This window comes from Pelodiscus sinensis, chromosome 12, assembly GCF_049634645.1.
Source record: "Pelodiscus sinensis isolate JC-2024 chromosome 12, ASM4963464v1, whole genome shotgun sequence".
NCBI classification, from domain to species: Eukaryota; Metazoa; Chordata; order Testudines; family Trionychidae; genus Pelodiscus; species Pelodiscus sinensis.
Genome location: NC_134722.1, coordinates 11,777,864 through 11,805,315, shown reverse-complemented (window position 1 = coordinate 11,805,315; position 27,452 = coordinate 11,777,864). Strand labels below are relative to the sequence as shown.

General features: G+C 42.5%; 1 protein-coding gene across 1 annotated transcript in view; it reads left to right on the top strand.

The window, feature by feature from the left end:
- CDYL2 (chromodomain Y like 2) overlaps nt 1-27,452 on the top strand; it is a 109,606-nt gene that overhangs the window by 42,926 nt on the left and 39,228 nt on the right. Inside the window, exon 2 of the mRNA XM_075940014.1 lies at nt 20,046-20,640. Within this exon, the coding sequence (XP_075796129.1) occupies nt 20,046-20,640 (595 nt within the window). The remainder of the gene's footprint in view (nt 1-20,045; nt 20,641-27,452) is intronic.

Below are 27,452 nucleotides of genomic sequence, written 5' to 3'. Positions count from 1 at the left end.
TGGCATGATTTTGCGCAAATATTTTAATGGAAAAGTTTTTCTATTAAAAGTATTTGCGCAAGAGAGCGTACATACTAGCATGTGCCTTTGCGCAAAAGATTTGCTTTTGAGCAAAAGCATCTGTGCCCAGAGAAGACACTCTTGCGCAAGAAAGCTCCGATGGCCATTTTAGGCATCGGGCTGTCTTGCGCAAGAAATTAAGTTGTCTGTCTACACTGGCCCTCTTGTGCAAGAATATTTGCGCAAGAGGGCTTATCCCTGAGCAGGAGCGTCGGAGTATTTGCGCAAGAACCACTGATTTTGTACAGTACAAAGTCAGTGTTCTTGCGCAAATACTTGCGGCCAGTCTAGACAGGCGGCAAGATTTTGCGCAAAGTCTTGCCAGTCTAGACTCAGCCAGAGGTAATAGTGTATCGTTCTTCCTCCTTGGTAGTTATTCCTATGCTGATCAATATCATCTTGTTACCTTGCACTTCTCTTCATCTATCTGTTGTACCCACCTGTCATCTCATCTTACACCTAGAGCACAAACTCCCCACAGACAAGAAACTGCCCTGAAGAATAGCTACTCGTATGTCTCAGGGCAAGAAGCTGGAAGAAAAGTCTCTGAAAAGATTAAAATCCTATTTACTTTTCTGGAGTTAAGGGTGCTTAGTACCTCTGAACATTAGATCCATGGGCCTATCCATTATGAGCACACACTTCTGAGAGGTTGGGCCCTACCCTCTTGTGCATGTGTAAAAAAAGCTATAAACATAATTTACCTGTCATAAAAGTGAGGAGGCTTATTTTATTGATGATACTGAAAGAGGGGCACTACAGAATAGAAATTCAAATAATTATTCCTATGGCTTTGAAAGTGCATCTTCATTATTATCTTTATTCAGTAATCATCACTTTTGGCTGATCTGTGGAACAGAGACAATAGGCTTCAACTGAAGTGACTAGAAGTATTTCCACTGGGTTCAGTGGGCATTAATCAGATCCACAGGGAAAAGGAAAAGACAAGAAGAAATTTACAAGAACAAGAGACCTAAATAACCTGCAACTGAATGTGGAAATAGAAACACATAAAAGACAACAGACGGAGCTAATTAACACTAATGGCTTCAGGTACAGCATTTACGTAAACTAGTAATTGCTTCCTGCATTTCTGGACATTGTAAAATAACCCCCTAGCATTTAGTTTGATGCTAGTGAACACCATTCTTAATGGCACTCAAGTTAAAAATATAACTGCTTCTAATATGTTCCTGTACTTGTTTAAAAACATGAGTAATGTTAACATCTTTCCAGCATATTTCATGGGTAGAGCTGTGCTACAGTCACAGAAATATCAGCCCTCTTAGGGTCTTCACATCCTGTCTGTGTCTTTCTAATCTCTTCTTACTCTATGATCATTGCCATGAGTAGGGGCAGATGACCATTTTGCAGGGCCCCGGGCAGCATAATTCTGCGGGGCCCCCCCTTTGCCACGGCACATGCGCAGTGACGCCATGCGCATGTACAGCAGCGCCACGGCGCATGCGTGGGGCTTTCTGAAGCGCGGGGCCCGGGGTGGCCGCCCCGTTTGCCCTGCCCTATATCCGCCCCTGGTCATGAGTAGTATTTCTTAAATTGGGCCAAATCCTGCTTTTTTGGAGGCAGCAATTGCCAAAGTTGGCACCCTTAGCAGAAAAGAAATACAGCCAAATCCTATAAAAGCAGTTTGTGTAATCAGTCAAGTCCAGTGGTATTTTTAGGTTATACCGAGTTTGAAATTACCTCTTTAAATTTCAGATTCTTCTTTTGGTACAGATTTTCTATTCAGGAAAATTGGCCTTAACAGATAAAACTAAGATTCTCAAACAAAATACAGTGGGCCAGAGCCTCAGTTTGTTGATCTCAATATAGCTTCATTGATTTCAATAGGACTTTACCAGGGGTGGACCATAAGCTAGAGGCGGTTCACTAGGGTTTGTCCCTGGCAGACCGATGCCATTTTATGTACCTGCATGTCAGCAGACACAGCTGCTTGAAACTCCTATTGGCCATGGATCACCATTCCCATCCAACCGAAGTGATGTCCCAGTCCATGCTGCTTTCCACCATTCTGATTGTGTGGAAATGGCAATCCACAACCAGCAGGGGACATACAAATAAAAGAATTGGCAGCCTGCCAGGGCTAACCCTGGTGAACTGCATCCGGCCAACAGGTTACTTATTGCCTCTTGCTGGTTTATGTCAATTTACACCACCTGAAGGTCTGTCTTTAAATGTTTTCTCAGTCAGGAGGAGAGCAGTGAAGAGAACAGTGTAGTGTGTCGAACTGTGCAGTAGAGTGGTAGAATTTATAGATATCTAATTTTTTGCAGACGTTTTCACTTTATTGATTAAACAAATTTTCTCAATTAAAGAAAAAAATGTTTACTTTTTCAGTGAAATACTCCAGTAATAACAGTTTGTGTTCTTACTGTCAAGGTATTTCAGCAAAAAACCAGTGATGGTTTTGCACAAGACCTTCGGTTGTGAAGTTAAACAAGCAAACAACAACACTCAAGTTACATGCATTTAAAACCAAGAGAAATAAAAAATAATCCAGATCTTCCACCTGTGTAAATTAGCAGCGACTCCATTGAAACTAATGGAGTTATGGCATTAGAAAGCCAATGTAAGTGTGTTCAGAATAAGATCTTTACTTCTTAATGTTTATCAGAGTTTTAATTAATTCTTGCATCCCTATGCACATACAGTCCTGTCACATGTTCCACTCTATCAGTGCACGTGACCAAGCTCAGATGGCTGGATTATCAACTAGTCTAATACTCCATAGCTTTATTGAACTTGAGGAGAGCTAAGCCAGTTTATACCACTTGAGAATATTGCCCATAAATGCTAAAAGCCAAACTTGCATCTCCTGTGGTGGGTAAGTGCTGTAGCACTTTACAAAATAAAGTCTCATTCCACATTGAACATTTTGATACCTCATTCTCTTTGTATTCATTAATATTAATCACAAAACTAGATAAACTTTAAGTGTGGCTATATTTATATTATCCACTTCTTAAATCTTTTGCATTAAAACAATATGCAGTCTTTATTTTTTCTTTTAGGAAGTAGTCATGTTAATCTGTATCTTTAAAAACAATGAGTAGTCCTTTGGCACCTTGGAGACTAACAAATATAATATCCATGAAAGCTCATGATATAGAGCCTCTCTCCGAGTTACGGACCAAACACTTGGCCGTAACTCGAGCTGTTCGTAACTCGGACCCCACTGAGTTACACGTGACTGCGCTGTTCATAAACGCGGGTCGCATTCGTAACTCGGGGACCGCCTTTACAACCGCTCTATGGGAGCTTTGATCGTAAGTGCGAACGGTCATAACTCGACTGTTCACAACTCGGGGGGCGGCTGTAATATATTTGTTAGTTTCTAAGGCCACGTTTGTTAGTCTCTAAGGCCACGTTTACACTAGGAAACTATTTCAAATTTAGTAAATTTGACTTAACTCCTGATTTAACAAATTTGAACTAGTGTGTCCATGCTACGGTGAAGCCTCGAAATTAGTCTGAAGCAGGCTGCATTAACATGGATACGATAACTCGGCCTTAGAGCCCCAGGAAGCACTGGAGAGTAATTAGTTCGAATTACTCTGGGGAGTAATTATTTCAAAATAGCAGCACTATAGCATCCACATACTGTTATTTCGAAATAATTATTTTGGAATTAGCATTACTCCTGATGAAAAGTAAGAGTACAGATTTCAAGTTTTATGACCTGTTATTTTGAAGTAACAGGCTTGTTAGTGTGGATGCTCCACTTATAAATTTGACCTGGGAGGGCAGTATTTCAAAATAATTCCCTAGGGCTAAGGTGCCACAGGACTGCTTGTTATTTTTTTTCTTTGTTAGCATTCTGTCAGGTTGGATCATAGGGGTCCCCTTAGGGTTGTCACCCAGTGAGCTGGTCACTCAACTGAGCCTGCCTACCTGCCCTGCAAGGCACCCCAGCACCTTGTCCTGCAGGGCCAGAAGACATGGTCTCCACCAGCCAAGGCACAGTTGGGATAACAGCCCCACAGCAGAGCAACACAGACGCTGAACTAGCTCAGTTCTGGAAGGGCTCAGCTATGAGGCCATTGATAGCACCTAGGAACACAGTCCCAAAACCCTCCAAAATGTGTCTTACTCTGTATAAAAGTTTTACCCAGAAAAAACTTTAAAAGCTTCTCACTTTTTTTATCAACAAAAGTGAGATATGCACAGATATCACTTCCCACCTCCCCCACCGCAACAGTTATTTACACTGGGCTTGATAGCGTTTGATTAAGTATAATAAGTAGGATTTAAGTGATTGCAACTGAAAACAGATAGACAAAGTAACTACCTAAACCAAAATAAACCAAACATGCCAGCTAATCTTAACTCTAAGAAATGTATTACATGCAACTTCTCCTAAAACAGGGGTGAGGAACCTTTTTTGGGTCAGGTGCTGCTGACGCAAAGAAAAATCTGTTGGAGGCTGTACACAGGTGAGAAGAAAAAAAAACCCTCTCACTGACCCTGATGGAGAAGCAGAAAAACATTCCCCACTTTTCCCTCACACACCAGTCTAAGGGGCCTAGGCTAGTAGATTTCTCAGGCTAGTAGATTTTGTCTGCTCCAGCCCAGTGGGGGGAGGAGGAGCGGAACGCTAATGCAGGCTTTCTATCGCTGTAGAGAGCCCTGAGCCTCAAGGCCGGATCTGGCCCCCAGGTTTTATGTATCCTACCCCTGCCCTAACAGTTCTAATCATCTCTTTCACAAGCTAGGCAGCCTCCTAACTTGGACCCAATTCTTCCCCCATTCAGTCTTAGATGTTTCCAGCAGACATCTTGGGTGGTAAGTGGGGGTCTCCTAGAATCTAGCCACGCTTAGCATTGTTCAGTTTCTCTCTTTTATATGCCTTTTGCCCAAGGCAGGAATTCTTTGTGCTCAGTTCAATTTTTTCTCACCTCGAGCAGAAAAATACCAGATTCAAAATAGGTTCTAGCATTGGGTGGCCTGGCCACATGTCTTGACATGACTAACCACTATCCAGGCTTACAAGAAAAACAAAACTATTCAGAGATTGTTACGCCATGAGCGCTGGGCCATTAAGTTTCTGGAGTATCAGCAATGACTCTCATTAGCATATTTAGAATTAGAAACAGACCCACACTTCATACTTCTAACATCACATACAAAAATGATACATGTATAAAAATAGAATATACACATTTACCAGATTGTAACTTTAAAAATCATGTTACATGAAACATTTTGCTGAAAGTGTTTTTGAGTTATTTATATTTATAAGCCAGCTTTCATAAAGCATGGCAAGCATGTACACTGAAAACACATCTATTGTTTTGATACTTAAAGAATGCACTACACCATTACAAACCACATTTAGCTGCATACTAAAAACTACTAGTTGTTGTTTAGTAGTGAAATAAAAATAAGTATTTGTCATCAAATGTCTTAGTCATCAAATCTAACAGCTTAATTTTGAAATAGGTTATACTCGTAGGATTGTAGCCAACTTCTAATTTTTAACTCAACAAAAGCTGAAACATTGAGAAGCTGTGTTTTGTGCTTTTTTTTCCTGTACAAGGGAACAGTTTCTCTCTTCCTTAGAAAATAGTGATTTGGCAGAGTAATTGCATCATTATTCTTAAAATCTTTAAAATAAGTTAAAAACCCATCTTCCTTCTCTTTCCACATGTTGAGCTCTGTGCTTTGTTGTTTTGTCAGAGAGTTTTGAGCTATCTAGACAGACATTTACACTTTTTATTATGAAAGAAGGGAATTATTTTGATGAGACCTTACTGCATTCAATATTATTTTAGACAAATCTAGATTACTTCACAGAACTAGTTAGCAGCTACTTTAACAATTTTAATCAACTACTATTTGATTAACTTAAAGAACGTTGTCATGAATCCTAGTCCTTTTGATGTAACAGTACAAGGGTGTGGTCTACATTTCATTTTTTGTATGTATAAGGAATGTTGTCTATGTAAATTAAATCTATCCAAAACCAAAGAATTTTCCTAATGACATAGGCTCTTAATACACCAAAATGAAAGTCTCGGTTTTATTTAAAAATAATATCTGTAAGAGTTACCAACTGCTCTGTTAAGCAACCTATCAACCAAAAACCTCGATCAGAGAGAGAGAGAGTGTGTGTTTGCATGTCTGCCAGAAAAATGAACATATCCGGTCATCCCTTTACTCTCCTTTTTTGTCTCTGTTCTTGAGAGTAGTCACAATATCAAAGTATATATTCAATTATATTCCCTTCTTCCACACTATATACATTATATAGATTCCTGTATACAAGAGACGGCCGCAATTCATGGAATTGCGACTCATGGTTCCATGTATTTGTGGGGGGGTCTCCTGACCTGGCCTAGGGGGCCAAGGGGCATTCACTGCAGCTGCCAGGAGCTGCAGTGTCCCCTGTGTCTCCTGGCAGCTGTGGTTAGTTCCCCACAGCTGCCTGGAACTGTGGTAAGTTCCCCGCAGCTGCCTGAAACTATGGTGAGTTCCCTGCAGCTGCCTGAAACTGTGGTGAGTTCCCCGCAGCTGCCTGAAACTATGGTGAGTTCCCCACAGCTGCCTGGAACTGTGGTGAGTTCCTCGCAGCTGCCTGGCCCTCACAGTGATTTGCTCCCAGTATTTGCAAATTTCGCCATTTGCGGTGAATGTGGGAAAACATCCACCATGAATGGCAAAGATTTCCTATATTTCATTACCCTGACTGCTCACAAGAAGTGTCAGCAAACAAAGCACTTTCACCTTGGGTGGTGTTATAGTATATATACCCACAAGTACAATCTTCATAGATCTCTTTTTCCTGCCTGCAGCCTTGGAAGTGTTCTGTTAATAATTTAAATATTAATTCTTACAATGCAATGGTAGGTGGAACTTCAAAATCCAACATATTGCATTAAGAATCTGCCTTTCATTGGATTATACATTGGAACCGTCTATGCAGGCTTTTAGATGAAAGCCTAGCTAGCAAGACACCCGCAAAAGCTGTGCATTGATGACAAAATGAAAATCCACAGAAGATAGGAAGGGGGAGGGGAAAGGCTTTTATCTGCATTTGAAATTAAATGGATCTTGCCCAATGGGAAAGGCACCCTAGCACTATGGACTTCCCTGAAGGATGCTAATGCAGTCAAGTGACTTAGAAAATCCTCTTGAGATTAAACCCTATTCCTCTCCTAACATAAACACATTACTTAGACAAACTGAAATAGGAAGAAGGGAAAGACAGTTAGATCAGAGCAGGAGAAAGTTGTAGTAATCATGGTGAGAGAAGACATGAAAATAAAAATAGGTATTAGTAGAAGAGACAACAAGGAAAAATATTAAAGAGGAAGAAAGAAGCATGGGACCTTGTAAGAAACTGGAAATAGTTCGAAAGGAGAGAAAAAGAGAAGATTACAGGAATATAGGAATGAGCATATAGGAATGAAGATAGGAAACATAATGGCTGTTGTCAGAAACTAGTAGTGAAGAGAGATAGAGGAGAACAATTGGAAGGCAAGATGAAAAGTTCAATTTAAAGAGATTGAATTTCAGATAGTGGTAGGACTTCTAAGAAAAGATGCAGAAGGTGGCTTGAGATGTAAGCATGGATGGAAGAGCCATAGTTCTGGTCTGTTTATTTTTTTCAAACACAGAGGCTGTGGGTGGTAGTCTCCTCTGGTGTAAACTAGTATAAAGATGAGCTGGCCAGCGCTTCCCATGTTTCAGCCTTAGAAAACCAGACAATTCCTGACACAAAGAAAGGGAGAAAACTGTTCTACCTAGTTTGACACAGCATCAGGTTTATGCTTCATTTTCTTTAATGTTGTTGGACACTGCACTCATGTAAGAAAGAGAATAGAGTGTACTTCAGTAGGGAAAATATGAGGCCCTGATAATACAGATGTATGTGTGTACTGTAACAGTACATACCTCTAATGTTTATACTCCTTATCAGAACCACAGGTCCAGGTATATAAGAGTGTAGACTGCCTCTGAAAAAACGCCTCCTGGCTCCTCTGTGTCAACCTCCAGTCCTGATGCAGTTATTAAAATAGCAGACCTCTCCTGTAGGGATGTTAGATAGTGTAGTTGAATAGTTGTGTAACCACATGAAATGTTAACAGTTACACAATTATTCAGTAGTCCCAGGGGTGGGGTGGGGTGGCAGCCAGTGTGTTCCTGACCCCACTCCTGGGAAGTCCCCTGCCTCCCCACGCTGCTGTATCTCATATAGAGGCAGCAGCACAGGGTGGCAGCAGTCCCTGTCCATGTGGGTCTGAGCTTCCCACAGATAGAGGCTAGTCCAAGGCAGCAGCCCCTGTCCGCGGGGAGTCCAAGCTCCCCACAGACCAGCCTCCATCTACGGAGAGCTCTTGCTGCAGTAGGAGGCAGCGGGGGGCGGGAGGCGGGCAGCAAGCAGGTCTGCTTGAAAGCAAGCTTCCCGTTCATATTGGCTCCAGACTGCCCCCCTTCCTCTCTGCACTGCTGCATCTCTAGCAGAAGCAGCAGCACGGGGGTGGAGGAGCAGGAGGATCCAGTGCTCGTGGGGTGCCTGCTTAAAGCCAGCTCCTTACAGGCACTGGTGCCACTCCCCGCCCCTTGCTACAGAGGCAGCAAGGTAGGGGGAATGCATATATTTGACAAGATTAATCATAAGCCAAGGTTTATTGGTTAATCATAGAGTCAACTACATGTTGACATCCCTACTCTCCTGTGCTCACATCGACTCTCCTCTCAGGCAAATTTCATTGTTTCACTTTTATATTTTGAGAATTCTTTGTAGCTTTTGTGGCAGGCAAAGAACAGGTAAACCAGTGAACATTTAATGGGCATTTTTAACAGTTTACTCGCTTCAGGAGAGATTCCGGAGGATAAGATTATCATAGAATCATAGAATACTAGAACTGGAAGGGACCTCAAGAGATCATCAAGTCCTGCCCCTGCCTTCACAGCAGGACCAAGCACCATCTAAGATCATCCCTGATAGATGTCTGTCCAAACTGTTCTTAAATATCTCCAGTGATGGAGATTCCACAACCTCCCTAGGCAATTTATTCCAGTGTTTAACCACCCCGACAGGAAGTTTTTCCTAATGTCCAAATTACACCTCCCTTGCTGCAATTTAAGCCCATTGCTTCTTGTCCTATCCTCAGAGGCCAAGAACATTTTTCTCCCTCCTCCTTGTAACTTCCTTTTAGTTACTTGAAAACTGCTATCATGTCCCCTCTCAGTCTTCTCTTTTCTAAACTAAACAAGCCAAATTCTTTCCATCTTCTTTCATAGGTCATGTTTTCTAGGCCTTTAATCATTTTTGTTGCTCTTCTCTGGACCTTCGTCAATTTTTCCACCCCTTTCTGAACAAAAGTGGACTGTCTAGCTTTGACGACACTATAGGTTTTGCCGGAGAGGCAATGCAAATGAAGTGCTGATAAGCATTTTGTCTCACTTCATTTGGATAACCTATTCCGAGCTGTTTTTGTGCAAGGGGTTTTTGCGCAAAAACAGCTCGGAATAGATTATGCAAATGAAGTGTGACAAAATGCTAATCCACGCTTCGTTTGCATTACCTCTTCTGGCAAAAGCCATAGTGTAGACAAAGCCTCTGTGATTGAGTGAAAAAGCAGGAAGTTAGTCCAATAATGAATTTTTAAAAGACAAATTGACATAGGTAGTCTGTCTGTTTCCTTACTTTAGCACTTCCTTCATAAGCCCTCTCCATCTCTTATAACATACTGGGATGCAATGTGGGACAAAAACTCAAAATGACGGACACACACAAAGTAATATACATATTATAGCTCACTGGGTATGGCTAGACTACAAGATTGTGTCAGTAAAAGGTACACAAAATGCGCTCTGCATTTTGCGGCGAGGAGTCCTGTGGCACTTTATAGACTAACTGAAGTGTAGGAGCATAAGCTTTCATGGGCAAAGACCCACTTCGTGAGATGCATGTCAGATGAAGTGGGTCTTTGCCCACGAAAGCTTATGCTCCTACACTTCAGTTAGTCTATAAGGTGCCACAGGACTCCTCGCTGCTTTTGCAGATTCAGACTAACACGGCTACACCTCTTTTTCTGATTCTATGTTGGAAGAGGCTTTTCTGACATTTGGCCCGTCTAGACTGGGCCAAATGTCGGGAAAAACCCCTCTTTCGAAAGCCCCCGTCTTCCTCATAGGATGAGGAATACAAGGACTTCCGACAGAGCGTGTTTGCTCTTCCACAAAATAAAAGCGGAAGCACAAACTCGTTCCCTGGACGCAGTGGAGTTTTTTCAGGATATCTCCAGTATCCCAAAAAAAACCCACAGTCTAGCGGTACCCAAGTAATGAAAGGCAGTTCTCCCAGTCCATGCCAGGAGGTCAGTCTATTCCTCCACATTGCATATTGTTGCACATTGACAGAGGCTGTTTTGGTGTCACAGATTACTGTTTACAGCATGTATGCACGTACATATATATGTGGTCAAAAATGAGGTGATTTATTCAGCCCAGTCTGGAAATTGAGATTTAGATATGTAATCTTCCAACAATATCCTGTTGGAAAGGTGAGTCCCACTTAAAAGTAGAAAGGTAGCATTAGAAATGCATTTCCACAGACGTCATGCTTTCATTCCATTTCTTCTCTCCATTTCATTCTCCATTTAGTAGCCTCTTGGTTCTCCCAGAATTAGCTTGTATGCTTATAGTATAGTCAAAGGAAGTAATGAAACATGTAACATTCTGACACTCTCAACTATGAACTTCTAATATGCTATGCTTATAAAAGCTAGGACTGTATTGTAATTGGGCAATGTCATTTTATTAGATTAAATATCGAGTTTCCCCACACCAAATATAATACATTCAAGGGGACCAAATACAAGACTGCCAAGACTGCTTCTTGCAGATATTATTCATTGTTCATTAAAGAGTGAGCTGATGGGAAATATGGAAAATAAGTGGAAGAAACAAATCTTTCCTGAACAAGCTATTTGAACAGAAATTGTGTATTCTAGGAAAAGAACTAAAATATCATTTCCATTAATCACAAGTTGTCAAATCTATTTCTTTAGAAAAAAATCCTGTGAATTTCTGGAAGCTTATAGCAAAAGCAAGATTATTATGGAGCATTTTTCAGCTGACATAGTAGAAATTAAAACCAGTCATTTTGAAAATAAATATGCCCAATCCTGCTGTTGATGTTCACTGCATGTTGAAGGGAAAGGTGGAAGTTGTAGCATGTGATGATGCATGTTGCATCTGATGAAGTGGATTCCAGCCCACAAAAGCAAATTTGTTAGTCTTTAAGTGCCACAGGATTCTTCATTAGTTTTGCTGAAATACACACAACTACCTCGCTGAAACATGTGATGATGAGGAGCAAATATGAAATTCATATCTAAACTGAAGCACTGCTGTGCTTCTGTTGAATACATTTAAAGGGCACAGCAGCACTCCAAAAATGGTTAGCATAAATGCAGGACAGGAAAAAGGGGGCCACGTTGAAAGGCCTAGTAATTGGGCTTGATGCTGTAGCTATGTTGAACAGTGCACAAAGGGACAGCACTGAGAGGTAGGCAAGTTTCTAATCACGTGCATCATTTTGGTATTTTTGCTCTCTCTTGTGGCACATATATTTTTGTGATACTCTTGTCTGTCTGGGTACATCTACATTAGCCCCCTAGATCGATCTAGGGAGGCTAATGAGGGTGACCGGAATTGCAAATCAAGCCCGGGATTTAAATATCGCGCGCTTGATTTGCATGTTCCCGAAGGTCGCCATTTTAGAAATTGACTAGCCTGAAGTAACTACCCACGTCTACATGCAGCAGTGAAACGGTATTCCAGAATAAAATCCCTAAATTGAATTAGATGGTAAACATCATTCCATGAGGAATACCCCCTAATTCGATTTAGGGCTTTATTCCGGAATCCCGTTTCACTGCCACATGTAGACGCAGGCAGTTACTTCGGGCTAGTCAATTTCTAAAATGGCGACTGCCCGAGAACATGCAAATCAAGCGCAGGATATTTGAATCCCGGGCTTGATTTTCAATTCCGGTCGCCTTCATTAACCTCCCTAAATCGATCTAGGGGGCTAGTGTAGACGTACTCTCTGTGTCTCTGCTCCTATATTGTAAGCAATTATGGGTTTTGTGGATCAGTTCCCATATTCTCCATGCTGGTGTGCTATTTCTTAGGAATAGAATCCTCCTGTTTTCCTTTCTTGTCTATGTAGACATTTACAGTGCTCCATCACTAACGTATTTGAATTCTTACCACGTTAAAAAGTAGTAACTAAATGACCTCTTTCCTTCTGAGATATAGAATTACACTTGAGTGGTTAGAAAATTTGTGAGTTTATTATGGAAAAGCTAGGGTGAAAAGATATTTGTATATAATTGTGAAAATTTTGAGATCCTGTGTCATCTGTCTTCTATGAGAGTGAGTTCCACAGTTACATTCAAATCCTGTTAATCTGTCTTTTATAATCAATAATCTTCCCCACTGGTTAATGGTTCCATTTTTCTGGTGAAACATAGCTGCTGTGTTGGTCATGATAGCAAAGAAAGAGGTGATTTCCCAGAGCAGTAGAAGTTACCTCAATAAATACTTTGTATATCGAGACAGAAATCTTCCCATTGTGTACAAAGTCCAGTTGAAGGTTACCTGTATGATGTGATGTAACCACAGCAACCTGTTATTTACCAAGAGGACTTCTTAATTTTGTAGAGTTTGAAGCTTTTTCAGAACACCTGGCTTCTTTCCTTGATATAGTGTGTTGCAATAATCAAAGTCATGAACATGTAGATGACCATGGACTGCATTCCATAATGTAATATTACATTTTCTACACCACAAGAGAAATGGGTAGGATTTTTGGGGTGGTGGGTTTTGTTGTGTTTTGGGAGAGGGGTTTGCAGCTAGTGTCATGTGGATATCAGGCAACATTAAATTCAACAGGATCACAAGGCTGCAAAGCAGTTTAATAATATGAGGGCAGATATCCTTAAGATTAGACTTTATAGAAGAGGCTAGTTCTTCTAAGTCCTTTTTCTCTCCCCAAAAATCACCTCCACCTTGCCTAGGTCCAGCTGCTCTTCATCATTGTACTTGAGAAAGCTGGGAGTAGGGATGTTAAATTTAAATTAATTAACTACAGGCAGTCCCCGACTTACGTTGGATCCGCAGTTACGTCGGATCCGCACTTACGAACGGGGCTTTTCTCGCCCCGGAGCTCACGGGCGGCGGATCGCCACCCGTGTCCTCCGGGGCGAGAAAAGCTTCTCCCGGTCTCCCTGGTCTGCTGGGGGGGTCCAGCAAAACCGCTGGACTCCCCCCCCCCCAGCAGACCAGGGACACCCGAGCAAAGCCGCCCAGGCGGGGGGAGTCCCGCTGCCTGGGCGGCTTTGCTCGTTTGCCCTGGAGCAAAGCTGCCCAGGCAGCAGGACTCCCCCCGCCTGGGCGGCTTTGCTCCTGTCCCCCTGGTCTGTTGGGGGGGGGTCCAGCAAAGCCGCTGTACCCCCCCAGCAGACCAGGGACACCCGAGCAAAGCCGCCCAGGCAGGGGGAGTCCCGCTGCCTGGGCAGCTTTGCTCGTTTGCCCCGGAGCAAAGCCGCCCAGGCAGCGGGACTCCCCCCGAGCTTTGCTCCTGTCCCCCTGCTCTGCCCCAGGCTTCCTGGAATCAGCCGCTGATCAGTTTCAGCAGCAGCTGACTTGGGGACGCCTGGGTTTCTTAAGTTGAATCTGTATGTAAGTCAGAACTGGCATCCAGATTCAGCCGCAGTTGAAACTGATCAGTTTCAGCAGCGGCTGACGCCAGTTCCGACTTACATACAGATTCAACTTAAGAACAAACCTACAGTCCCTATCTTGTACGTAACCCGGGGACTGCCTGTAATTGAATAGTCGATGGGATTTCCATGAAATATTCAATTAGTCTATAAGGGTACCTCCCCCTTTGAACTGTAGCAAGAGACCTGCTGGGCTCTTGCTACAATTCAAAAGCAGAAGCCCTGCAGGGAGCGTGGGTCCAGCAGGAGACTGACCCCATGCTCGCTGTGGCGCCTGAGCCTTTGAAATGTACAAGAGCCCCAGTGGACCTCTCGTGTATTTCAAAAGCAGAATCGCAGCAGAAGCGGCAGGAGCTGCTTCAGTCCTCACTTGCACCGTTTGCTGCTGTGCCTCTACCTCCCCTGTCCCCCGTGGAGACGGTGCTGGGGCAAACTGGTTTTTAAGCCAGCTCTCCCCAGCACTGGCTCCTGCTCTCCCCCCCTTGCTGCCTCTAATAGAGGCAGCAAGGGGGGGGAAGCGACTAGATACATCACTAGTTAACTATTTGATAAGCTTATGCTTATCAATAGTCTACTAGTCACTTACATCCCTAGCTGGGACAAAAAACATGACTATGTAGCACTTTAAAGACTAATAAGATGGTTTATTAGGTGATGAGCTTTCGTGGGCCAGATCCACTTTCTCAGATCAAACTGTGGAAGAAAATAGGCATGACCATATACCATATATTCTTCCACATTTTCTTCCACAATTTGGTCATGCCTATTTTCTTCCACAATTTGATCTGAGGAAGTGGGTCTGGCCCACGAAAGCTCATCACCTAATAAACCATCCTGTTAGTCTTTAAAGTGCTACATAGTCCTGTTTTTTGTTTCAGCTAGACTAGACTAACACGACTACATCTCTATTACTATCCCTAGCTGGGAGATGATACTATTATATTCAGTGTAAAGATGTTGCTTCACCTATTTCCAGTGGCTTTCTGTAGATATTTAGTAAGACGGAAGATTGGAATGAGCTGGGATGAAGTCCACAGGAGGGTACAGTGGAGATGGAAGAACAGTTTCCCATCTCAACTCTTTTACCCTCAAGCTATCATGAGGTGCCTCCTACAATTCTACTACCTTTTGGAGGCGGGACTGTACTGTGTGGTGATCTATACTACTAGATGACTTTTGAGAGGTCCAACAGGATGACTATAGATCTACTGTCCCACTCCATGGCCAGGCTGAAGTCATCTGCCTCTACCATTCACTGGCCAGAAGCCAGTGAGGTAGGGATACTGGCAACTGACAGGTGGCATAGCAGACCATGTTTTTGCTAGTACTCTGACATCATGTGGAGGGAGGAAAAAGAATCTAGTGTGACTTTTAAAAAACAATTTAAACTGATCTAGACCTCAAATAATAAACTATGTTAATCCTAACGATATGCTTATTGCTTGATGTAGAATCATAGAACTGGAAGAGACCTCAGAAGGTCATCAAGTCCAGCCCCCTGCTCTAGGCAGGACCAATTCCAACTAAATCAACCCGGCCAGGGCTTTGTCAAGCCGAGACTTAAACACCTCTAGGGATGGAGACTCCACTACTTCCGTAGGTAACCCATTCCAGTGCTTCACCACCCTCCTAGTGAAATAGTTTTTCCTAATATCCAACCTGGACCTCTCCCACCACAACTGGAGACCATTGCTCCTTGTTCTGCCATCTGTCACTACTGAGAACAGCCTCTCTCCATCCTCTTTGGAACCTCCCTTCAGGAAGTTGAAGGCTGCTATCAAATTCCCCTCACTCTTCGCTTCTGCAGATTAAACAGACCCAACTCCCTCAGCCTCTCCTCATAAGTCATATGCTCCAGCCCCCTAATCATTTTGGTTGCCCTCCGCTGGACCCTCTTCAATGCGTCCACATCCTTTTTGTAGTGGGGGGCCCAGAACTGGACACAATACTCCAGATGCGGCCTCACCAAAGCCAAATAAAGGGGAAGGATGACATCTCTGGATCTGCTGGTAGTGCTCCTCTTAATGCAACCTAATATGCCATTAGCCTTCTTGGCTACAAGGGCACACTGTTGACTCATATCTAGCTTTTCATCCACCGTAACTGCCAGGTCCTTTTCTGCAGAACTACTACTTAACCGGTTGGTCCCCCGCTTGTAACTATGCTTGGGATTCTTCCATCCCAAGTGCAGTACTCTGCACTTGTCCTTGCTGAACCTCATCAGATTTCTTGTGGCCCAATCCTCCAATTTGTCTAAGTCATTCTGTACCCTATCTCTGCCCTTAAACGTATCTGCCTCCCCCCCCCAGCTTAGTGTCATCCGCAAACTTGCTGAGGGTGCAATCCATCCCCTCATCCAAATAATTAATAAAGATATTGAACAAAACTGGTCCTAGAACCAAACCTTGGGGCACTCCGCTAGAAACCGACCGCCATCCTGACATCGAGCCGTTGATCACTACCTGCTGGGCCCAGCCTTCTAGCCATCTTTCTATCCATCTTACCGTCCATTTATCCAATCCACAATCCCTTAACTTTCTGGCAAGAATATTGTGGGAGACCATATCAAAAGCCTTGCTAAAGTCAAGGTATATAACATCCACTGACTTCCCCGGCTGTGTCCAGACTCAGGGGTTTTTTCGAAAAAAGTAGCCTTTTTTCGAAAAAACTTCCCCTGCGTCCAGACTCAAGCCGCGTTCTTTTGAAATTAAATCGAAAGAACGCGGCTTTTCTTTCGATGGCGGTAAACCTCATTTCACGAGGAAGAACGCCTTCTTTCGAAAGTTCCTCTTTCGAAAGAAGGCGTTCTTCAATGTAAATAGGGCTTCTTCGAAAGAGAGCATCCAGACTCACTGGATGCTTTCTTTCGAAAAAGCAAGCCGCTTTTTCGAAAGTTCAACGTGCAGTCTAGACGCTCTATTCCGAAAGAGGCTCTTTCGAAAGTATCTTTCGAAAGAGCCTCTTTCGAAAGAGGCTTGCAGTCTAGACATAGCCCCCATGTCCACCGAGCCAGTTACCTCATCATAGAAGCTAATCAGATTGGTCAGGCATGACTTGCCCTTTTTGAATCCATGCTGACTATTCCTATCACTTTCCTCTCATCCAAGTGCCTCAATATGGATTCCTTAAGGATCCCTTCCATGATTTTTCCAGGAACCGATGTAATGCAGAGTGAAGATTATTTGTGTATCCTAACACTGCATTTCCATAACAAAATGTTTACATTCCCACCCCACTTCCAACTTCAAGTTTAACCTTACATCTGAATTGCAAAGGTTTATACTTCTTAGTTTGGGGAAACCTACAATAAACATGTAATATATTTTAACAAAGTATTAATATGTACTTTTGACCTTTACTACATTTCAACATAATTTTGATTTGGGAATGGATATAAGCATGTGGGACTGGTTTCATATAGAATCATAGAACACTAGAATTGGAAGGGATCTCAAGAGGTCAAGTCCAGTCCCCTGCGCTCACGGCAGGCCAAATGTAATCTGCAAAAGATTTTCCAGATTACCATATGTAATCTGGAAACACATTGGACACTTGCTTTGTACATTTTAAGAAACAGAACTTAGCCACTGATGCTGTGGTTGTGATCTTTTTAACAACTCTAATGAATTATTTTCTATTTTCCAAATGGATCTCTTTTCTTCAGTATTCTATTGATGCTACACTAAATAAATTGTGTATTTAATTTTGCTTTAGATCTATAAAATTCAGACTCAGATTTCTTAGATAGTCCTGCACTTAATCTGTATTCTCTTTCCCATAGTTACCTATTATTATTAAAATGTGTAAATACAGTAAACTTCCGATAATCCGGCACCTTTAGGACCCAGGGGGTGCCAGATTATCAAATATGCCGGACTATCAGAAGGGGGGGCTATGAGGGGTCTGGAGTGGGGTGGGAGGGGATGCCACCCCAGACCCCTCATAGCCACCCCAGACCCCTCATAGCCCTCCCTTACGATAGTCCAGCTCTGCCCCAGGCATCCCTGATTCAGCCGCTGCTGGTCAGTTTCAGCAGCAGCTGAATCGGGGACGCCTGGGACAGAGCAGCTGGGGTACTGCCCGGTTGGTCCCGTAGCGCTGCCCCTCAGGGCTGCGGGACCAACCCGGCAGCACCCCAGCTGCTCTTGGGGACGCCTGGGGCAGAGCAGCTGGAGTGCTGCCGGGTTGGTCCTGCAGCGCCAAAGGACGGCACTGCGGGACCAACCCGGCAGGACCCCAGGTGCTCTGCCCCAGGGGTCCCCGATTAAGCCGCTGCTGAAACAGATCAGCGGATTATCGGAAGTTTACTGTATTTACTGTATCAGAGCTGCTCTGCCCGGGGCTTCCTGGAATCAGCCGCTGACCTGTTTCATCAACAGCTGACTTGGGAACCCCTGGGGCAGAGCAGCTGGGATCCTGCCGGGTTGGTCCCTCGTGGAACGAGGTGTACAGCTAGTTCGGATAGGAAGCCTAATCCGAACTAGCTAGTCCGTGCCGCGTGTAGCCGCGCGGCACGGGGTCCGACCTAGCCGGCTTTATGCAAATGAAGCCTGGGAAATTCAAATCCCGGGCTTCATTTGCAACTCCGTATGACTACATTACCCCCCCTAGTTCAAACTAGGGGGGTAGTGTAGACATACCCTAATATATTAAACTGGAGCATCGTTGAAGGACGCAAGTAGAAGTAGCAGGTAGATAATAATATTTTATTATTCCTTAACAGCCATCAGTGTGCTCAGTGTGACATAAACATAAATGAAGACACAGTTCCTGCCCAGATGTAATGTAATTGTGCAAACAATCAGTATATGCATTGCAAAATTAATTCAGTTGGACATTTTTGTATTGTAAAAAATAGTTAAGGAGCTAATAGTAGATATGTCCACAAAGAATAGGAGATAACTATTGAGCAGGTATTTACTTTTTGGTGGGGGAAAGTGAAAATAAGTTAACAAAAGTAGCACAGTGCATGTGAACACACTGACTTTTAATTGCAGAGGAACAATACAGCTTGTTGCATTAATTACCCAATTCGTTTTTTATCCATACCAGTGCTGTTAACTTTCACTTTATACATCTGGAGGCTTGAATTAAGTTTGGTGTCAGATGCAAATCAATTAGTTCAGTTTAGTATCAGTCATCAGAAGCCAGATTTTAAAAAAAATCAATGCCCTAAGTTCACATGCACTTGGGCATGTGCTCAATTTTCAGTGCAAACACTGCTGCCAGAGAGAAATCTGAGTTTGGAAGAGTTTGGCAATTCTGACTGTAAACACAGTGTTGAAAATGTATCCCTCAGTATATAGGATGACCACATAATTTAGCACAATTTTTTTGCAAGACAGTTTCATAGATGAAGTATCAGGGGTTCCTATAGTTCAGGTAATAATAGAACTGACACTATTTGAGTATGCAAACACAGAATAGAGTGTCCAATGTGCAAAGAGTGCAGGAAATTGTATTTTCCCTTTTTTTCAATGGGAGACAGCAGAGGAATATGACAATATGGTCTCATTTTGGAAATGCAGTTTCAATAGTAACATATAGTCTTTACTGATCTTAAGCCTCATATTTTCCCAGAGTCTCAGAGGGGCAGCCATGTTAGACTGTAACATTAGGCTGTATATATATTTGTTACTCTCTAAGGTGGCACAGGACTACTCATTATATTTTTCCAGAGTTATCCATACTCAGAAAACACAGTTGTATATTTCTGCAGTTAAGATTCCTTCCCAAGGAAAAACAGGTGAGTGTCTGCAAACTGGATTGCTGTTAACATACCAAATGAACCAGTTATGTCCCTCTGTATATACAGCCAGGTCTGCTTGTGAGCATTCTTTGACATATGGGAACATTTAATTGTAATACATAAATGAAATACCAATATGCAGGAACCAGGTAGGAACCACATCAGTAGTCTGCCAGGACCTATTGAGGATCTGATGGGACTACAAGTATGGGGAGATATGGGGAAAGGTTTCTAAAAAATGAGAATATATTTGATCAGTTTATAACATTTTTTGGTTAGCCTGCTTAGACAGTACATAGTGTTCAGGGCCAGAATGCAATACCACCTTATATTCACATTAGGAACCTGATTCTGGTACACAGCCTGTGGCAATACAAAGGGGCCTTTTGGTGTAACTGAGAATCAGGCCCTTAAATGTTTTTGACTGGATTGTTTCTCTTTCTAACAGCTAATGGTATCTCCTCTTTTTCTATTAGGTGGAGAGGATTGTTGACAAAAGGAAGAACAAAAAGGGCAAATGGGAATATCTTATCAGATGGAAAGGCTATGGAAGCAATGAGGACACCTGGGAACCTGAGCATCACCTGTTGCATTGTGAGGAATTTATTGATGAGTTCAATGGACTACATGTCACTAGAGAAAAGCGAACAAAACATGGGAAACAGACCAGTGCGCCAAAATTTTTACGAGAAAGCCGAGGGTCCTCTGTTGAGAAAATACCACACAGACCTTCTGAATCTGGGAAGGCCAAAGGGTCAACACATAAAAGAAAGCGAATTAACCCTTCTCTTCAAAAACAGAAAAGAGGGTACACAGCAAAGCCGGCACCCACTGGCGACAGAGCCGCTAAAACTGTGACTTACCGAACTACTCCCAGTGGTTTACAGATCATGCCCTTGAAAAAGCCGCACAACGGCCTACAGAATGGAGATGCAGGTCATGAGAAAGATTCTAGACATTTTGGGAATGGCTCCCAACAGCAAAACTTGGATTTAAATGGCCACGAAGGAGAACATGATTTGCCCAGCATGTTGGAAGTTAATAATGATGTGCCTGTTGTGAATGGAATCGGTATGTGATTTAAACAGCAACAGTTCTTTCTGTTGGGTTTTCATTGTGGCAATTGATAATAGTGCCCCATTCATTATTATCAGGCCGCATGAATAATAATCACGTGAAAAAGGTCCAGACTCTTTCCACACAATTTGTATAATTTTCCATCGATCCACTTCTTCACCTCCCTCCCTTTTCCCACTGAGTCACGAGAGGCAATGTGGACTTTGTCACACACCTTTCTGGTGTGTTTTATTTACAGGTGTTTGTGGGGGAGGGATGCCGAGGAATGGTGTAGGGACGACAGTTGAGGTATGTACAACCCTAACATTTTGGTTATACCTCTTACCAACTCACTGATCACTTTTCAGTTCCACAAGTACTGGCCCACCAAAGGCAGAATCTTGGAAACTATCTTAGTATTAAATTTGTTGCCTAAATTTTGTGATAAATATGCCTGGATTATTTTAAGGAACTTATTACTGCCACAAGTAATAGTAATCTTTGTGAGGTAATTATTCAAAATTGTCATTCCAAATTAGCCCAGAAATCAATGTCTCCTACTGTGACTTGATTCATAGGAAGGTGCAAGACAAAGACTGCACTGAAAGGTACTAGAAGCTCTGTAGTAGACAATTTATAATACCCTACCTCCAGGGGACATTTATTCCTTATTCCAGTAGTTAATGGTTGGCTTATGCGCTGGAGAATGGAATTCATATCCCTTATAAAAAAAATCATCCTGTTCAACATAATTGTGGAGTTTCTCCTTGCATACAGAACTGTCAAATCCTTTAAAACTTGTACTAAGCAACTCACTGATATATTTTCTGTGGGTTAATTATGTATTGTGTATTCCTTTTTAGTAGTTTCTCCCTTTCAATTTCACGGAACATCCCCTTCTGCCTATATTTTGTGAAAAGATAAATAGGAACAACCAATTTACCAGGCATCACCTCAAAGCCAAGGAGTGCCAGTCTTTGCAGTCTCTCCCCATATGGAAGTCTTTCCATGCTTCTAATTAATGTCATTGCCTTTCTCTGGTCTCTTCTGTTTCTGCTGTATATTTCTGGAGACAGTGTGAACAGAACTGAACACACTATTCTAGGTGAGAGTGTACTGCTGACAAATACAATAGCATTATACTGTTCTCAGTATTTTCTATCCCTTTCCTTATACTGCCTAACATTGTTTGCTTTTTTTCACTGCTGCTGCACACCAAGCAGCAGTTTTCACTGAGGTGTTCACAGTGACCCTGCCGTCTTTTTTCTGAGTGGTTATAGTTAATTTAGAATCCAGCAATGTGTCATGAGTAGCTCAAATTCCTTCCATTGTGCATTTCATCTGCTAGCATTTTGACAATTCACATATGTTTGTTAGGATTCTCTCTAGCTCCGTACAATCTCCTCTAGTCTTCACTAACCAAATCTTGTTCTCTGCAGATGTTTCTGTCACTTCACTTTCTTTTCAGATCATTTAGACATATATTTAAAAAAAAACACTAGTCCTACTACAGGTCCTTAGGGAAGCCCACTGTTAGTCATTTGCCATCATGGAATAAATGGTTTCTTTTCCACTCTTCATTTTTATTAGCCAATTTTTTGTCCATGATAGTGCAGTTTCCTTAATAACTTCTTGTGAATGACTTTCAGCGCTTTTTGTAATTCTACATAACTTATATCATATCATCCAGTTTTCCGCTATATTGTGGGCACACATTCAAAGAACTCTAGTATGTTAGGGTATGTCTTCACTGCCACCTTAGTTCGAACTAGGGTGGCTAATGTAGGCATTCGAACTTGCAAACAAAGCCCAGGATTTAAATATCCCAGGCTTCATTTGCATGTTCCCAGGAGCCGCCATTTTTAAATGCCCCGTAGTTCGAACTACCTGCCGACGGCTACACACGGCACGGGCTAGGTAGTTCGAATTAAAGCTCCTAATTTGAACTACCATTATTCCTCCTTGCCGCATGTAGCCGTGGGCAGGTAGTTCGAACTATGGGGCATTTAAAAATGGCGGTGCCTGGGAACATGTAAAGAAGCCCGGGATTTAAAATCCCGGGCTTCATTTGCAAGTTCAAATGCCTACATTAGCCACCTTAGTTTGAACTAGAGTGGCCCTGTAGACATACCCTTAGAGAAGTGTAATATTCCTTTACAGGGGAAGACTGGGTTATCCTTATGGCCATCAAGGTGTTATTAATTTCTTAATTATCATTTTGGTATTTCAGTGACATGAAAGTATGTAGTATATTCCTTTGCTAATCCCATAGTTATCCCAGCAGTTGCCACGTTGTACATCCATTGCTGGTACTTGGGGATTTTATAAGAAGTTCATACCTGCACTTGGTGCTCCTCACTTGTGATGCTTCAAATTCACAAACACACCCATTTATCTTGAACCCTTTCAAGTGTGCACGTTAACCAGTGGAAGCTTGAAGCTGGAAATAAGGTACCTGTGTTCCAACCTTAGCATCCAAATGTCCTATCCAGTCCAGAGAGAGCACACGGAAGCATGTGCTTAACTTTACGCATACAAGAAATCCCTGTGACTTCAGTGAGGCAACCATGCTTAAAGCTAGCAGCCTGGGCTTTTATGCATTGCAGTGTTTGGTTCAAGGAGTCTGTTTGCAAACTGAGCTTCACCTGTGTTGTGTGTAAAACATTCAAGTTATTTTTCTTTTCTGTACTTACAGGTTTTAATGAGTCGAGGTTTTTTATGCCTATTACTCTTTATTCATTTTCCAGAACACAGTGTATTGATTCAGAAAGCACATAGCTTATGTTTATGCTTTGCACATAGCTTCCATTTATGCTTTAAGATCAGTTTGTTAAAAGGGGGAAATAAAATAAGGCCTACCCTAGAGAACTATAGGGGCAAATGACCCTTTCATTTATCCTCACAAGGAAAAAACACATGTACCATTTCTTGTTTGAATAATACTCTTGATAGGACTTCCTCACCCCCCGCCCACCCCGACATACTTCCTTGCCCTGAGCTCCCAGCTGTGCTGACACTTATAGATGGCTTAGGGCATAACAGACCATTTTTATAATGAATGATTTTTACATTGTATCTCCCCAACTCCCTCACTTCTACTTGTGCTTTTCACTCATCATGCTCCCTTCACTCTATGATGGTCTTCCTGCAGCCAGCAGCAAACTGAAGCTGGATTTTGATCTCTTCATCTTGATCTTAGAGCTTCTGGAGTAGATAGATCTATGTCTATCTGCACTCTTGAATTCAAGACTCCATCCACTGTTATGTTGCAGTGACCAACGTACACAATGGAGAAAAGAGAAAGGGGACAACATAGTTAACCAAAACAACAGGGGAATGAATAGAAACAGAGAAAAAGAGGAGTGGACAGGACAGATTAAACATTATGCTTTTAAAGTGTTTGCTATAGGCTTGTGAAGAGTTACATTCCCTTCCAGGAAGAAATTGGAGAGTGACAAACTGCAAGTAAATCAAAGAAATCTGCATTGCTATTCCTTTCCAGCCAAGACAAATCTGTTTTCCACTCAGTTTGCACACTTACGGGAAGGCTTATTAGCATTAATTCAGATGCCAGTTGTGATCTTGGCGTATGTCCACTTAGTACTGGACTGACATCACCAACTCCTTTTACATAAGACAGCTGTTAAGTCTTCAGTCACCCCAGTCTTGGCTATAGTCCAACCCAGAACCTAGCAGTGAAAGGCCTTGATCCCACCATCCTGAACCAAAAGTGCCTTTCAAACTTTAGCAATAATGAAGCAGTAATTGAATTAACCAGATCATTATAATTGGGCCATAAAATGCGTAACTCTAAAATGAATTAATCTGTATTTTGTCTGTAAAATACCACACACACTGATGGTGCTGTAGAAATTAAAATATTGTGACAAAGTTCCTCATTTCATACAGTGGGTTCTGGGTAGGGGTATTATCTCTCCCTGTCTGGGAAAAAAAATGGCAATCCCAGTCTGACTGCTCACCCCAGTGGCTCACTGCAACTCTCAGACTAACCCCTTTACTTCAAGGGCAAGCCATAGTTTGATTTAGCCACTCTCATCATTGGCATAGCAAAGGGGAAAGGAAGGGAGAGAATCTAAGACCTTGTCTAAACAGGCACATTTGTCACCAAAACAGTGAGAGTGTTCACTGTCTTTTGTCTTTTCCCCTCCCTTTATTGTCGACAAAGGGCCAGTGTGGACTCTACTGTTTGTTTTGTCAAGAGAACTGGCTTCCACTATTATCCCATAATGCCTGCCCTGATGGCTATGCTCAGTGTTTTGATTTTCTGCTGTCCTGCAGGCATGCGCCCCTCCCCTTTCAAAGCTCTGGGAAAGTATCTGACAGCTGAGTTCCTTTTGGAGAACAAAAAACAAAATCATTGGAATGCTTCTGTTCTGCCCTGCACTAGGAACACAGTGCCAGGCAGACTGCTGCTACAGGAGGAGGGCTGGAGAGACTGCTGTGCTGCTTTGACGCTGCTTTGACATTCCTTAGCACTGAGAGCTCACAGAGCTACCAGGGAACCCCAAGAAGCACAGGGATCAGCTCTGCAGTGTTGTGGGAAGGCACTGTGGGGTGCTTACCCCCATTGCTAGCACCCTGTCAACAGAGCAAAGCAATGTGGCCATAAAATGGCAACAAAAGGAGGAAGAAAAACTGGTTAGACTGTTTTTCACTTTTGGTGACTTTTGCATGTCGACATTTTTGTCACCAAACCTTCCCAGTGTAGCCATCGCCTCAGCCTCTAGTGGCCTCTGTGGATGTGGAGGCAACAGGCTAGATTTCTTATATCATTCTCTCCTTGTCTAGCAGAGGTTTATCTCCCTCTGATTTCTAGGGCCCATAGGGGCTGCTCCCCTGGCAGAGCTTACCCTGTGCCTCACCTCTGTACCTGCAGCTTTACCACCTGGTACCTGACATAGTGTCTGCAATTCCTGCTCTTCTCCTCCCACTACTCCTAGCATATCACTATACTGATTAAAGGGGAAGCTTTTAACCAATTACAGCTGGTCCTTGATTAGCCCAATCAACCTGTCTCAGCTGTTCTACATTGATTCCAGGTGTCTTAACCTGCGGTAGAGCTTGTTTGGTTACCAAGGAAACAGGAACTTAGTTAACCTAGGTCTAATATACCTGCTTTCTGTTACTTTCTTGTAGCCATCTGGCCTGATCCTATCACAATATGTTTAGGGACTGCATGTCAGTGACTCCTAAAGTGGACTACACTAATGCATGCCCTGCTTTGTACACACACTTAGATGGACTATCACCTACACATCTCACTGATAGCAAACCATAGTGTAGTTGGAGTTGCGTGCATGCACTCACGCACATGCATGCACATTTTGGAGGTTTGAACCACTGTACAACTATGTCAGACTCAGCAGAGCAGCTGCAATAGCCACAAAGGCAACTTTTGCCTCTGCAGCTCATGGATCTGCTTTCTTCCAGGATCTGCAGGATTGGGAGATCTCGCTATTTGCCTACAGTGGGCACATTCCCTACTAAGGAGATAATTGCCTGGGGAAATGCCGCCTCTGCCATAGACTTCTCTGTCAAAGGGGAAAATCCTGACCTTGAAAATCCAGATCAAGTAGTGCTTACCATCTATTAGCTTTTAAGGGAATCAGCAGCTGCTGATAAAAGATTCAAGTACCTCACACTGTACATTAATATCTTTAAAATTTTAATGTTCAATCCCACCTTTTTTAATACATTGACCATTATTTTAAAAAAAATCTCCATTTTGTATTCCTCTACTTATTCTTAATTTTCCTCATTCACAAGAGATTTCTGTATTTTATTAGCTCTGTTACCTAGAATAGTAGAAGAGTACCCTGTAACAAATGACTACAGGAGTACTTACTTCTGCCTGCATTAGGATAAAAGCTTTTTTCCTGGTGAACATTGGAGGACAACATAAATCAAAATGCCCTGTGCAGCCGTGGTTCTGTCCATTAGAGGGCTGCACTTGCCAGATACACTTGCTAGTACATTTCAGCACATAGCTTTGTAATTCCTGTGAAATAGCCACATCCTCTAGCTCTTTCCTGTCAGTAAGTGTAAGGATATGATGTAGGTTAATGTATGCTACTCTCCTGTTTCCTTTGCATCTGGCCAGAAACTAGAAGCAGCTATTGGCTTGATATTGCTGAGGAGATGAGTGTGGTTAGCCTTGAAGGTCTGGATCTTTTGCAATTGTGAATAGCAATAACAGGCCAGGCCATGAGGAAAACAAATACTAAGTAAACTCTGGAATATCTATTGAAACTTTGTTGCTTGCAGCAGTATTCTGATGGCACTCTCATCTTCTGTTATCTCATTGCTATCTGCTTCTTTTGTGATACTGCAATTCAGAGTGATTGTTTCAAATTCCTTTACAGCAACAAACTTTTCCCTTGAAATAATCTTCCTGTGCTGCTCTAGTTCGGCATGTTTATCTGCTGAAAACATCCTACTTGTTATCTGCCACTAACCACTGTCTTTCCATTATGAAAACCTTCATAGTGTCATGGTATTCTTAATTTAAATATTTTTTTATCAACCCATTCTCCTCCTTCCTTTTTCCCCTCTTATTCTCTTTTATAGGAAACAGTAACATTAAATTACGGAGGCCAAATTTAGGTTGCTAGGAAAGAGACTGAAATCCAGGACCTCTATAGTGGCATTCTCAGAAATGCTTCCAGTTCTACACGCAGGGCCAGGTAGGCAGGCAGAGCTTCAGAGTCTCAATGTGTGGATGAGACGATGGTGTAGGAAAGAGGGGTTTAGATTTATTAGGAACTGAGGACACATTTGGGAGAGGAGAAGCCTATACAGGAAGGATG